Consider the following 15,884-nt stretch of genomic DNA (forward strand, 5'->3'; position numbering starts at 1 on the left):
GTCCATTTCAGAGGGTTGCAAAGTGCCCATATAGAAGGTAAGATGTTGTTCTTCTAATTTACATTGGGCCTCACTATGGCAGTGGAGGAGACTACAGACGGATAGGTCGGAATGGAAGTGGGACGAAGGATTAGAGTTGCATACAAGTGGAAACTTCAGCTCACGCCTGAGGACTGAGTGCAAGTTCTCCACAAAGTGATCACCCAGTCTGCGTTTGGTTCCTCCATTGTAGAGGAGGTCGTGTGGTGAACACCGAATGCAGGTCACTGGATTAGACAAGGTGCAAGCGAATCCCTGCTTCACATGGAGCGATAGTTTGGGTGCCTGGGTGGTGGAACGGGAAGAGGTGATGCATGGGAAGGAGCCCCAGGACCAGGAGTGGTGGGTGGGAAGGGGGGAGCGGACCACGGAGTCAGGACATGAGGGGTCCCTGCGAAATGCAGAACGGGAAGGAGAGGGGCAGGTGGCGGGATCGTGTTGGAACTGGCAGACGTTGCGAAGGGTTTACATTGAGTGTGAATGCTGGTGGGGTGGAAGCTGACTACCATAGAACCATAGAACCATACAGCACAAAACAGGCCCTTCGGCCCACCACGTTGGCTGAAAACTCTAAGTTCCCTTCCTCACAGTCGGTTCTCATGCTCCCTATCACCTGATCCGTCTTAACCAACTTCCACACTTACTGTTTCCCAATAATGCACAGTGAAGCCTAACACCTCTAACAATCCATCAGAACAAGGGGGACGTGGCCTCAAGATTCGGAGGAGCAGATTTAGGATGGAGATGAGGAGGAACTGCTTTTCCCAGAGAGCAGTGAATCTGTGGAATTCTCTGCCTAGGGAAGCAGTAGAGGCTACCTCATCAAATATACTTAAGACGCAGTTTGATAGATTTTTGCATAGCAGGGGAATTAAGGGTTATGGGAAAAAGGCAGGTAGGTGGAGCTGAGTCCACGGCCAGATCAGCCATGATCTCATTGAATGGCAGAGCAGGCTCGATGGGCCAGATGGCCGACTCCGGCTCCTGTTTCTTATGTTCTTATGTAGATACTTTGGGCTGTTGAGACACAGTGGAACAGCAAGTAGTGCTGCTTCCTCACAGCTCCGATGACCCAGGTTCAATCCTGACCTCCAATCCTGTCTGCATGGAGTTAGCGCATTCTCCCTGTGAACGCATGGGTTTCCCCGGATGCTCTTGTATCCCATAGACATGCTGGTTGATAGGCTAATTGGCCACTGTAAATTGCCCCCTAGTGTCAGAGGTTGCAAGAAAATCGGGGGGGGGGGGGAGGGTGGAAGTTGATGGACATGCCAAGGAGAATAGGTTCCATAGGTTAAGTATGGGAGAATGGGGTAATGGGATTGCTTAGAGTGTTAGCAGTGACACAGTGGGCTGAATAGACTCCTGTTTCATGAGAATAAATGGGGACAAAGCTGGTTACTGCTGACCTCTGTACCTCCAGACCTGAAAGGCCAGAACCCACTGATGACAATGTACTTCCAATGATGCGTTGGTTCTATTGAAGGTAATCCAAGGTCCATATTTCCTTTTCGTTTCATTCAGTTAACCTAAAAAGGCACATGTAGTGGCTGCTTTAGTATTTAACTCAGAGCCTCACAGATCTTGTTGAATGTTGCAATGTGGCCTTTGATTGTGATCTCCGCATTTTCCTAACAGTTTGAAACTGCACCATGTAGATAACATTCCATTCCGTTCCGTTCAATCTGCACAGATTTCTGTTGTTTGCCTCTTGACAAAGGCTCTTGGTTATGACAAGTTTGTTACCATGAAATCTCTCAGGACCCTGAGGGCATTGAGGCCTCTTCGAGCCTTGTCCAGATTTGAAGGCATGAGGGTAAGGCCAACTGTATATGTAGCTCTCTCACCATATTAACAGCGACTCCTGCGTTAATACTAACACGCGGCATTCGGGGGGAGGGGGCACTGCTACACTGGCATTGACACGGTCTTTCTCTTCTGTACAGCTTTTCGAGATTCTTCTCAGAAATGTTGCTTCAAGCCAATCTCTGGCTGGGTGGAGTCCCAACTTCAGTCTGAAACATGTCTTGTAAAGAACCCAAAGGATCGCTCAGAGCCCTGCACTAAATCAGACCCAGCATATAAAGGGTTGGGGACATGTCCATTGGACCAAGCAGATTCCAAAGACCAGAGGCCAGGGTGTTTCTACGAGCATTTGTCCCAGAAATCAGCCTCACATCCTGTTATCTCACTGGGCTCACTGTGTCTTTCCAAGCTGCCTTTTTGAAGAAGTGCCCATTATTCCTGTGGTACTTACTGAGGGAAATATTTCCAGTCGTGGGGATCGAGATATTACAGAGTTATGGAAACCAGTTGCTGATGCTGGGATAAGGAAGAGGGGCTGCAGAGAAGGTCCCTCTAAAGCTACAAAGAGCAAAGAAGGAGAATGTGACGGAAACTCAATCAGAAAAAAAAATCTCGAAAATCTCTCCCTTAAACCCTTTCAACCTAAGTAAAGCTGTTGCTAATTCTGCAGCCCGCCACACGCTGCTGCAGTGCCAGTGACCCAGGTTCAATCCGGACCCTGGGTGTTGTCCGTGTGGAATACACACGTCCCTGTGACCCCTGTGGGCTTTCGCCAGGTGCTCCAGTCTCCTCTCACACCCCAAAGACGTCCTGTTGGAATTTTCTGCTGTAAATTAGCCATAGTGTAGGTGAGGTGGCAGGGGAATCCGGGAGGGAGTTGATAGGTGTGTGAAGAAAATAGGTTACAGTGGAATAAAGTGGGGGTACGGTATTGATGGGATCGCTCCTTCAATGTTGTGAGTGTAAAACTAATATAAGGAGACACCTCAGCCCATTGCTGGCTCTTCATTCCAATTAGTCGCACTACCCATAGTCAGGTTGGGACTTTATTCATTGGAGCATAAGAGAATGAGAGGTGATCTTATAGAAGTGTATAAAATCATGAGGGGCATAGATAGGGTGAATGCACACCGTCTTTTTCCCAGGGTTGGGGAACCAAGAACCAGAGGGCATAGGTTTAAGGTGAGAGGGGAGAGATTTAATAGGAACCTGAGGGGCAACTTTTTCACCCAGAGAGTGGTCAGTATATGGAACGAGCTGCCAGAGGAAGTGGTTGAGGCAGGTACATTAACAACATTTAAAAGACACTTGGACAGGTACATAGATAGGAAAGGTTTAGAGGGACATGGGCCAAATGCGGGCAAATGGGACTAGCTTAGATGGGGATCTTGATTGGCATGGACCAGTTGGGCCAACCAAGTATGTCTCTATGACTCCATGACTCTATCCTGTTCTCCCGAAACCTTGCAAATGATCCCTTTTCAAGTAGATGTCAAATTCCCTTCCGAAGGTTCCCATTGAATCTGCCTTTCAGACAACATATTCCAGATCCAATCACTTTCCCATCTCTGGTACCTGTTAGCTCCACCTCATGCTTTGGTTACCAACCCTCCTGCTGCAGGAAACCGTTCAGCCCTCCTCCCTGTTACGAAGCATTCACATTGTCAATTTGGCCTTGTGGGGCTGTGAAACCATGTACAGATGTTAAATTGCAATGATGTGTGCAGATGTTAGGTTGGGACTCCACTGCCTTTGTTAAAACAATGCTTCCTTTCTCCAGGTACCAAACTCCCAAACCCCACCACATGACCATGAATTCTGATGCTTTTCTCTCAGCAGGTACCAGGTTGCTTTTCAGATGGCAAGTCCCCACTACCAAGAAGTGGGCCCACACACTTGGCCCCTGTGTCCTATCCCACTGGAAGGGTGCTTGATAATAGAATGGATTCTCGTTTTGTTTGTGTTTCTGTGTAGGTCTCAGTAGTCAGCCTAACAGCTAATGCCTTGGGATACGCTGAACTAGCTGCCATTAAATCCCTTCGGACACTCAGAGCTTTGAGACCATTAAGAGCCTTGTCACGATTTGAAGGGATGAGGGTAAGACGGAAAGAGAGATAGCCCAGTCCCATGTGCTTGAAGCATGGCGGGCAAAATTGCACCCCTACATATCCCCCCCTCCCCCCATAACCCCCCCCTCCCCGTCCGACAAAATGGATGCAATTGTATGCAAAGTGGTTCAATTCATTAGCGGGTCTGGTTTTTGGTCGTTGCTTTCTTGTGAACCATGTTGTGGTAGAGGGGTGATGTCTAACCACCTATTGGTTTGTCTGGAGCAAGAGAGACCAGAGAGGGAGGTGTGTTAATCGTGGGATCAAGGAATGAATGTTCTGTACCGTGGGAGCAAGAGAGGGTTCGAGTTAGGAGACACAAACTCTGGTGCTGGAATCTGGAGCAACAAACAATCTGCCGGAGGTACTCAGTGGGTCGAGCAGCGTCCATGGGGGGGAAGGAATTGCCAAACTGAAACTTTCCTCCCACAGATGCTGCTCGACCCGCTGAGTTCATCCAGCGGATTGTTTGTTGCTGAGGGTTAGAGTTAGTTCCTGTAACCACAGAGGACCCCTTGGAATCTCCCAGTTAAGTTCCCTTTCTTTTGTCGACAGGTTTTGTGGCACAGCAGTGATTAATATTCACTTCCTTTCACTGCTGCACCTTGCAGAGTAACACTGGTAATGTTCAAGGCTAATGCAAGTCCTATAGTAAGATAAAGGGTTTAACTCACACCACTGGACCACACTGTTGGTAACTTTGGTAAAACTCAGTTTCATACCCAGTAGGACCCCTCATGTTGAAGCACATTACCTCCCTGAGTCCCTTGGGACTGGCTGGTGAACTTTTGTATCACTAATGGATAAAGGTTGTTCAAAACTGGGAGGCTTCAGAGCCACAAATTTGGAATCAGTGGGAGTTCCCTCATTGACAGACCGGAGGAAGGACTTAGAAGTTTATCAGTCGGCAGGTGGCGCAGACAGAATGGGAGTGTCCGAAGTGAGACTGATGAAGCAAGAGTGTCCCAATTGAAGCAGGAAGGCCAGGAATCCTCCAAGTGAAACAAAGCGACTAAGGGACATCCTGACTGGAATAGACAGGGAACATCCCAGGTTGGAATCCCAGTGTGGCTAAACTAGCCAATCTTGGTTCCAGTAGTTAGCGGGGGCAACACTCTTGGCCTCAGCACCCGAAGGCTGGGAAGGAGAAATGGCCAAAGTTTCTACTCCCAATCTCCATCCGGTGACTGCTGCAGTGGCTGCTCAGCTCTAATGTATTAAAACATCTCAAGGAGATTCACAGGAACATTAGTCAACAAGATTTGACACTGGGAGACATAAAGAGATATTAAGGCAGGTCTTGGTGAGTTTTAAGGAAGGGTTCAGAGGGAATTCTAGACCTCAGGGCCCCAGCGGTTGAAGGAACGGCCACCATAGATGGAGCAAAGGAAAATAGGAATACTCAGAGCGGACATAGGGCTGGAGGAGATTACAAAGAGAGGGAGGGTCAAGGATGTACAAGGATTTAAGAATGAAACCATTCCCAAATTGGGAGACAGTGTAGGTCCATAAACCAGGGAGTGAGGAATAAACAGGATCTCATGGATTAAGGCATGGGCAGCTAAGATTTGGCTGAACATGGTTTTACAGTGATGGGGTGTGGGAGAGGGTTGTTGACGGTGGTGGGAAGGGAATATTGGTGAGGGTTACTGGAGGGGGCGGGGATGTTGCAATGCCACCAGCAGTTGATCCGCTGTCAGGCAAAATCAGGGCTCCTAATGAAGGACACGGGGCAAGGAAGTGAAGGGTGAGGTCAGACTATCCAACAGTTGGCGCCTTAGTACAAGGAAAGGCAGGGTGAGGATGAGCTTGGGCAGGGGAGGGGAATGAAAGTATTGACTGAGAACCGATGGTGTGATTCAATGACTGAGATGTATGATCAGTGCAGGAATGAAGGACCACTAACGCTCACCAACTGATAATCATTAGGATATGCACAGGGTGATTACAATAACAATGAGGCAAATTCAGGGAAGCCGGATTACATTTAAACTTATTTATTACTTGTGCAACAGGATATTATTCATCCATGGTTGCCAATAATTAGACCCTTGCCCATGATTTAAGAAATGTCGCTCCATATATAATTTAAGCCACGTACAGTCAATAAAGAGCGCCAACCTCTGTGCTGCTCTCATTGACATTTGCGCTCATAGAGTAGGCATTACTCGTGCACATGGATCCACAGATAGATCCGTGGAAGGGTGGGAGGTCCTACGGACCAGTGACGCTCACGTCCTGTGAGAAGACCAGTTCCTGAGTATTCCTGAAACCACCATTCAGCAGAGGATCCCGGAACAGTATTGGAAGATCGGGCTACTCTCCCGGTACCCAAGGGCATTGTGTATCCCTTGTACAACACCGGCCGACTTTTACTTCAGGTTATTTTCTAGGATCTTGCTGTTCATGGATTGACCGCACTTCCACAACGATTGGATTCCAAGGGCAGTGAAGCGTTTGGAGTAACCCTGAGAGGGCAGTGGTGTAACTTCAATTACCCGGATCTCAGTAACCTGTCCCCCATCCCAGGAGCACAATTCTATTGCCCTTGCCTTTGTGGAGGAGATTGTTTCGGATCCAGAGATTCTCCTGGGAGTGGCCGGAGTCTTCCAGCTTCCTTCAGTCTGCCTGCCTGGGTCAGAGAGCATCGAGCAGGCAATGGGCCAAGCCATCAGAGAGGTGGGCTCCAGTTCCCTTTCCTCCCCCGGCAGGAAGTCTCATACAGAACCAGCCTCAGCGCTTTCCCGCCCAGTACCCAGTCCTGTTGGGTCACTGCTATCCGAGGACAGATCCGGCCAAAGCCATCTGTCCATCACTTCACCACTTCCACCAACAGCACACCACATGGTATCCAGGATTATCTTCCCTCTTGAGAGAGAGAGGGTCCAGAACATCGCGGACTGATTACCTCACCCCCATCCCACCAGCACACTCCCTTCCTTACCATGAGTTAGAGCAGCAGTGTAAGATTTCTGTCACGTCTGCCTCTCCACAACACAGGAGACCATTCAGCCCATTATTTCTGGGCTAGCTTTTGAAGAGCAATCCAATTCCCTACCTTCCTATTCCTAAGAAATAAGAATATCACACCTGGGAGCATTTGGAATGGATCGGAATCCAGATCATTTACGGGGACGATGCCTTCTTCCAGCATTAAATGGAAAGGTTGTTGGAACTCTCTGCTCTACAATGCTCACAGTGGCAAAGGACGTTTCACACTCCTTTTTAATGGAGTATCAATAGTGGCTGATTTTGTCCCATAAAAGTAGATGGGTGATGGTATTTTCTCCAGAGCCCAGACAGGCACCGTTCAACCAGCTAATGCATCTGCTTAATGTGCAGGGCGTAAGGAGATTTGTGTATCGGATATGATACCTTCAGTTGGGCTTGGACCATCTGATTTATTTACCTGCGAATGAAAGGATCCATGTTACTTCAGCTGTTGTTGGGTTTCACCCTTCGAGGACTGCACTCCACTCCAGAGGCAGTCAGATTTCATGGTGAATGTGTTGAAATGACCATCCCAGATCAATCGCTGGATAAGCACACAGGGAGGTACCTATACAGTTCACCCAGCCTGCCCTATGCCCAGGAGTCCAATCTCCCGACTCCAAAGAGAAAGACAAAAAATTCTTCTCTGTGCCTTACAGATGATCAAAATCAGGCAGGAACTATTGTGCAAATTAACCCTTTGTAAACTACATGTGCTGCAGCTAGGAACCAACTCAGCCTCTAGTGCAGGCAGTGGAGAGAGTAGGAATCCAATGCAGCGACTGGCAATATATTCCAGAAGAGACACAAGGGACTGCAGATACTGGAATCTGGAGCAACAACTGAGCTTCCGGAGGAACTCAACGGGTCAGGCAGCATCTGTGGAAGGAAGTGGACAGTCTACATTTCGGGTCGAGACCCTTCAAATCAGCAGCAGGTATTGCTGAGGACAACTCGAAGCCCTAGTTTATCATTGTGGAGTGAGACTATTTAACAAAACCTGAGGTGGTGGGGGGCGGGGGGAGGTGGGGAGGTGGTGGGGTGTTTGCACCATCCTGGTGTCCCAGCCAGAAACATCGTCAAATGGATATCGGCAGTCACGGTTGTCAACAAGCAGATAACCCCCTGTGTGGAGAACATCCTCAGGGAAGGATTTATCTGGGCTGGATTGCTAAGATCCAGCACCTCACTCCAAAGGCTCCTCCTACACAGCCAACACATTTGATGGGAACTCGTGATGAAGAGCCTTCACATCCTGCTAAAGAGCTACAAAAGTCACCCGCTTGCACCCAAAACAAACAGGTTCAGTCACAGCCTTCCTTTCAAGTATGCAAACAATGAAAGCCTCTGGATGCTCCAGGAGGGGTTTACATGCAGTGCTACCTGTGAGGTTACTTCCTGGTGAATAAATCAGGCATTACCGGGGAGATGTCCACCTAACACCTGCTGGAAATTTCTCATTGCTCTGGGTGAACACGTTTACTTGGTTTGCACCTGCTCTATGGGAGGATTGTGGCAGGAAAGGTTTGATGGAAAGAGAAGCCAATCCAAACTGCGCAATGTATCTTCTTCTCTCACACACGTCTTACTGAGGTTGTCTGTGCTGCCATGGAGTTTGTAAATCCGCCCACGGCTTTCCTTTTCCAGGTCTATTTTAGATTACCCAGTGTCTGAGCTTCGTCCTTCCTTCGAGCGTACCTCATACAACAACGATCAGGCAAGACTGTATCGAGGTTCAATTGCTGGCAAATGAGAAAGCAACATGGGCAGAAGAAACTGTGTCTGTTCCTCCATCAAACGCACAGAGGTTATACTCCTAAAGATCTCTCTCTTGGCCACTTCTTCACCCCTGCCTTCCCCAACTTTCTAAGCTTCCTTACGACTTTTATTCTGATGAGTGGGTCCTTCAGTTTGAGGGTCAACCGAATGAAGCAGCAGGCTTTAATCGTGCTTATAGCTCAAGTGCATCCCTCTGGTTTCCTAAGGCTTGACCTCCACTCTAGGCCTGATGGTGGCACCAAGTGAATAGATAGTTCTAAAACAGTGATTGCAACCTTGCAGCCATGGCCCACCCACACAGCAGGTTGGCCTCAGTATCCCTGAGCTGTTTCCCACATCTGAACTTTTTAGAAATTATATATTTAGTGGAAGGGTAAGTTTGAAGTTGAGGTCAGTCTGACGTATTGGGACCACTCAGGCAACCTCCTAGCACAGCAGAAACAGAAGAGACCCAATAGAATTATGAATGAGTTGTACAGTTCAGGAAGCATTGTCCACAACTTGGGGAGAGGTCACACCTCAGGGCCATGAATGTGAGGTGGTTATTGCTAAATCCAATAAGGATACGCTTTTCTGCTCTGAATGTCTATGGCAAGTAGTTGAGGTAAATAACTTGGTATTGTATTGGTATTGGTTTATTATTGTCACTTGTACCGAGGTACAGTGAAAAACTTGTCTTGCATACCGATCTTACAGGTCAATTCATTACACAGTGCAGTTACATTGAGTTAGTACAGAGTGCATTGAGGTAGTACAGGTAAAAACAATAACAGTACAGAGTAAAGTGTCACAGCTACAGAGAAAGTGCAGTGCAATAAGGTGCAAGGTCACAACAAGGTAAATCGTGAGGTCAGAGTCCATCTCATCGTATAAGGGAACCGTTCAATAGTTTTATCACAGTGGGGTAGAAGCTGTCCTTAAGTCTGGTGGTACGTGCCCTCAGGCTCCTGTATCTTCTACCCGCTGGAAGAGGAGGGAAGAGAGAATGATCCAGGTGAAGAAAGTTAGAGGAGTGCGTGAGAGAAAAGAGGACAGAAAAATACACTGAAAGGTTGAGATAAGGCAAGTGGAAGGAGAGAAAGATCATGGTGTAAAAGTACTAGTACATGGTAGTAGGGCCAAATGGTCTGCTTCTGTGCAATTCTATGTAGGTGGAGGGGACTGAGAGGAGGCAGATTCCATTGCACTGATTCCAATGGAGTTAATCTGGGGAAATGTAGAACTTGTGGTTCAAAGGGAACAGGATTACAAGCTTTAGCTACTGTGTGTGTCTGATTTTTTCCTTGTTTAAAATATCACACAAACGAGAAAACAAAAGTTAATTTTTCTCCAGAAGGATGGAGAGAAAGCCTTCTCTTGTTTAATTAAAGTTTTGCGGTTGTCTTCCATTTTGTCTGAACCCCTTCTCCACCACAATAAACGGTACTCTGGAGCATGTATTGGCGCATGGGATAGTCCAGGATATCGAGCATGTAGTGTTACTGATTAACAGTTAAGGCAACTTACTATATACCCATTGAACATACCCAGAGTCAGGAAATTCTGGAATCCAGCTGGTATCTGAATCTAGTTGCTTTTTTTTCCTACCATTTAGATAAAGTCAATTGTCGTGCTTTGGTATTGGATGCCACCTTGAAATGGGATATATAATAAGTCATCTTTATGTGTCCACGGGCAGGTCCGGTGAACAAAGCATCATGTTAACTAGCAGCCATTTTAGTCAGGTCTGTTTACCAGGGCTGGGCAGTTGTACATGGGATTTCGTCAGATACTCTGCTGCCACAGGCCGCCTCCCCTTCCCACAGCCATGTCACTGGTGATGTTGTACACCGGCCCCACCACCCTCCGCCCCCCCCCTCCACCCACCAATCAGAAACCAGCAGATTTTAAGTAGCCGATTGGATGACCTTTGACTCTCTGTCTTTTTATCCCACCTCCAATATTTCTAGAACTGACAAATCAGTGTTCAAACAAAAATGCAGATCACAAGTAACTGTGCAGAAGAATGTCCTGCAAAGTGACCACTTATAGTGGGGATTGCATGGCTCCTGAACACATGTGGAATTCAATCTGGACACAACGTGTCATGTACTATGGCACATATGTTGTAAAACAGGCTTGGGGAGCCTCCTGGAGGTGGGGGAGTGGACAATGAAGGCTGAAGGAATACATGATGCTTTGTACTACTCTTGCCTTGATGCTCTGGATCAGGCAGCCTGCTTATGACACTGAAGCCATTCTTACCATTGAGGACCACACTTGAGGAGCAGTAATGGTAAAATGGCTTATGTTGCATGCTATTGAGCTACGCATGGATTTGTAAATGAAGCCACGTTTCGTACGAAGCAGGGACACAGCTCAGGTTCAGCTGATCCTATCGAGATTCATCAGACACCAATAACCAGGATGTTGTCCACAGCTAAAGTAAAACACTTTCCTCAGATCCAGTTGACAAAATGCTGTTTTAAATGTGTTTGGGGGAACAGCTCCCATCTGCACTGATAAACTCAATGAAACCTTTCATGCTATCTGGAGGACGAATGGCAGTGTTACCAGAGGCTGATCTATCGATGGGCTGGTGACACAAATTCTCATTAATAAGCCAATGGCTGGAGCACTACCCCAATGGCCACACATGCCTAGGATCACAGAGTCATACTGCACGGAAATGGGCCCTTCGGCCCACTGAGTCCACATGACCATTGAGCACCCGCTTATACTAGCCCTACATTCCTTGGGACCCTGCAGTTGGCCTTGGTCGAGGCCCTGGCTTTCTTGACCATCCTGTGAAGTGCAGGAGTGAGGTGACCAAGCCTCTGGCTCCACACCCAGCAGATTTAACCAATTAAAAATTATTAAAGTAATAAATTTAGGTGAAAACTCATTGAACTACTGCTAATTAACTAAAACATAAATATACAGTGAACATTGAAAAAAACTTAGCTAAATTTATCTTCTTATTGAAGGTCAGTAACTCAGTTGAAATGGATGGAGCTGTACTGCCAGTCATGGCTGGTTTTAAGGCTGAGGGGCCAGATGCAAAGTGCATCCTTCCCCTCAGCTCACACAGTACAGAACACCTTGATTCAATGATAAGTCCAGAGGCAGAACAAGAGGTCAGCTGACCTCCAGCACATCCCATATGTCCATGTTGCATTGCACAAGTGTGTGCTGCTACAAGGCACTGATGAACACAGTGCAAGTGGCCAGTGGTTCTCCGTAGAATTCCAGGATAGCCGTCAGCATCGTCCAGCCAATATCAGCAACAGGAAGTGATTGAACTGCTGGAAATAAAAAGAACTGCAGATGCTAGAAATCTGAAATAAAAACAGGAAATGCTGGAACCACTCTGTAATATATGTAAATGGCCTAGATGCATTTACGTGAATGACTTGGGCTTGGACGTGGGAGGCACGATCAGTACGACACAAAGCTTGGTGGAGTTGTTGGGAGTGTGGAGGGTAGTCCAGCTGTAGAGTGAGATCGATGTGTTGGTGAAATGGGCTGAGAAATGGCAGGTGGAGTTTGATCCAGATAAGTGTGTGGTGATGTATTTTAGGAGTACTAATGAGGCTAGGACTTGCAGGGTGAATGGTAGCGTCCTAGGGAGTGTTTAGGGATCTTATGAGTACGTCCATAGATCCTTGAAGATAAGATAAGATTTCTTTATTAGTCACATGTACATCGAAACACACAGTGAAATGCATCTTTCTGCGTAGAGTGTTCTGGGGGCAGCCCGCAAGTGTCGCCACGCTTCCGGCGCCAACATAGCATGCCCATAACTTCCTAACCTGTACGTCTTTGGAACGTGGGAGGAAACCGGAGCACCCGGAGGAAACCCAGGCGGGCATGGAGAGAACGTACAAGCTCCTTACAGTCAGTGGCCGGAATTGAACCCGGGTCTCTGGCGCTGTAAAGCATTACACTAACCGCTACACTACAGGACAAAGGTAGATGTCATGGTGTGGAAGGCAAATGGGATACTGGCCTTCATTAGTCAGGGCACTGAATACAGAAGTAGGGGGATCGTGCCTTATCTTTATAAAACCTTAGTCAGACCTCAGCTGGAGTACTGGGCGGAGTTCTGGTCCCCAAGCTATAGGAAGGATGTGACAGCACTAGGGAGGGTGCAGAGGAGATTCACCAAGATGTTGCCTGGGATGGAGCAGTTCAGTCATGAGGAGAGACTGGAGAGGCTGGGTCTGTTCTCCCTGGAGCGGCAGGGGTTAAGGGGGGACGATTGAAACATATAAAATTATGACGGTAGACTGTAGGGAACTTTTCCCCGTATCAGCAGTAGATAACAGTAGAGGACATAGGTTTAGGGTCAGGAAGGAAGAGGTTCAGAGGGGATCTGAGGGGGTCCTTTGTCACCCAGGGAGTGGTGAGCACATTTAACATTTAAGAAATGTCTCGATGAGCACTTGAATCACCTAGGCATAAAAGGCTGTGGACCAAATGCTGGGAGATGGGATTACTAGGGAGGGGGCCCACTGGTCAGCATGGACAAGTTGGGCTGAATGGCCTGTTTCCATGGTGTATGATGACTCTCTGACTCAGCAGGTCAGGCAGATTCTGTGAAGAGAGAAAAAGAGCTAACGCTTCAGTTCAAAGGCCTCTCTGACAAAAAGTCTTTGACTTGAAAGCATACCTCTGTTTCTCTCTCCACGGACACTGCCTGACCTGCTGAGTGTTTCCAGCATTGATATTCTGTAAAAATCCTACTGTCTCACTTAAGTCTTTGGTGCTGCACGGGTGTTGCTGCTGGTTCACTGACACATGACAAATGTTAATGTGAGCAAAGACCCCAGGTATGAGTAGTTCCTACATAAAGCCACCCTCTTTGCAAACGCTGCCCTCCTTCCTGTGGGGATATCTGGCCTGGATATTTCATTTCACAGTTTAAAATAAATTAGAAGGTGCAAATCATCCTTCCTTCTCTTTCAGCAAAAGCCAAACAACACACTCAGTTAAATGGTACCCTGATATATTAAACCCTAAAGCATATTGCAAAGGGGCATCCTTAATAGTGTTTTATTTCCAGCTTCAGTTCAAATCCACCAGCCATTCATCACCAAATAATTTAACCACAGGAGACTAAACCAACTCTTAATCTTTCGCATAATTGTCCGTTCAAGCTGTGTTAGAGAGAAGAAGTCATACAACGTGGACAAGCCGTTTGAAAGGAAGCAATTCACCTTATTTCTGAGGCACTCTAAAATAGAACATGTGTTTATGGTTGTCTTTTACTGATCAATTTAATCTACAAGGTTAAATAAAGTCCTGTGGAAATTTCCTTGAAGTTTTCACTGGCACTATCCATTGGATCAATTAATGGCAGATGCACTGAGATGGAGCAGATTAAAATTAAAAACAATGAAGCAGTTTTGAGACAAGCTTTTGACTATAATCATGAGGCTGTGAGATTAATAGCAAAGAGTGAATGGACTGGGAAACATTCCCAGAGTGCTTTGTAGCAAAAGAAAATGAAACAACTGAGTTATCCTGACTCGGAAGTGGTGGGGGTCACTCATAAGACTCTCTGGGTTATGTGGTTCATGCACTGCTGAGGAATTCAGTGAAGCTGGAGGCTCTTAGAACGTAGAAAGAGCACAGGAAGAGGCCCTTCGGCCCGCAATGTCTGTGCTGACCATAATGCCAATCCGAACTAATCCCAGGAGATACAAGAGACTGCGGATGGTTTGTGTGTTGCTCCAAACTAATCCCATCTTGCTACAAGTGGTCTATATCCCTGCATTCCCTGACTTCTTATGCACCTGTTTAAATATCTCTTTTATCCACATTTTACGGATTTTCAAGTGTAAACAACTATGGCTGGAAAATGACATGTTGCAGTAAGTGCAGGTTCATCATGCCTGACAGTAAATATGTCTCATTCTCTGAATACAAATCTGTGCATCTCAATAGTCCACTGATACATACAGCGCACCGCTAATGAAAGATGACCATTAGTGCAGCTGGTATTACGTAGCTCTATAGTTCTGTGTGCGTGTGTGTGTGCGTGCGTGCGTGTGTGTGTGTGTTGTGAGCTAGCTGCCTCCGTAGGCAACATAGAGTGGGAGATGGCGTCTGAGAATGACAGTGAGATGGAGTCAGTCGACTGGCATCTCAGGTCAGTACAGAAGGCATCTGCTGGTTAAAACTGTGCTGTCTGATGTCAGTAACAAAAGTGTGTTAACCACGGCTGTTTGAACCGAGCAGGTTAGCGCGCAGTCCGTTACTAAGATCACACAGAATGGTCTCAACCCACGACACTTGTAGGTGTTAGATAATGGCATGCAGTTCCTGTGTGATAGTCTGTGGTACACGTACCAGTGTCGGCACCTACATGGGGTGTGCACTGACTGATGTTTGTTATTGCCCTCACAAGTACTGTCCATTGACGTTATACTTACTGCAGTGGATGGCATGCGAGAGTGTTCTCAACAGGGGTCAACACCCGACCATGCACCATTCCCTAGGCTGGTAGATCATCGAAACCTGCTTGCCTTTTAACACTGCTGGTCTGAGTAGGAACATGTAGGCAGCACTTGTTATTCATTTCCCAGCAGCAGTTACTGCCCAGCTGTAGTGGTGGTACACTTCAGTGCTTCTGATGCAAGTATCTCACAGTGCTGTTGGACGGGGTGTTCCAGGATTTGGACAAAGACACAACGATATATTTCCAAGTCAAACACTCTTTCCATTGGGTCCCAAATTCTCTTGTGCCAACGTTGTAAGGTATTCAAGATGCTGGAGGGTACCAATGTCAATGTGAATAGTCGCTGACCACTCTCGCAATCCATTTCTGCTTGACTGCTCTTGCTTTATTTTACGAAGAATTGAACTGGATCTTCAAACAGAGACTGTTCTTCAGCAAAGAATGGAGGAGAAGCAATAATGAAACCAATGTGCATGACCCTGTTGCGGAGGTTCCTAACTGCATGTTCTTTAACTGCGAGTGGGCATGTAAAAAGCCAGTCACGCGTAGTTGTGTAGTTTGGTCGCGTGCCTTGACCTACTGTAGTGGGTGCTGTGAAGACGCTGGTGTTTAGTCACCTGTTCTGTATTACGCTGTACCCCTCTGGAGTGGCGGATGACCTGTGCTGGACAGGACAATGACCTTAAATCACAGTCCCTACACAAATGATCTGAAGTGCT

General features: G+C 47.1%; 1 protein-coding gene across 1 annotated transcript in view; it reads left to right on the forward strand.

Annotated features, from left to right (window-relative positions):
• Nucleotides 1-15,884, forward strand: part of scn5lab (sodium channel, voltage gated, type V-like, alpha b) — a 449,385-nt gene that overhangs the window by 394,323 nt on the left and 39,178 nt on the right. The window contains 1 exon segment of the mRNA XM_052017101.1: nucleotides 1,733-1,855. Coding sequence (XP_051873061.1) covers nucleotides 1,733-1,855 — 123 coding nt within the window.

Source organism: Pristis pectinata, chromosome 5 (assembly GCF_009764475.1).
Source record: "Pristis pectinata isolate sPriPec2 chromosome 5, sPriPec2.1.pri, whole genome shotgun sequence".
NCBI classification, from domain to species: Eukaryota; Metazoa; Chordata; class Chondrichthyes; order Rhinopristiformes; family Pristidae; genus Pristis; species Pristis pectinata.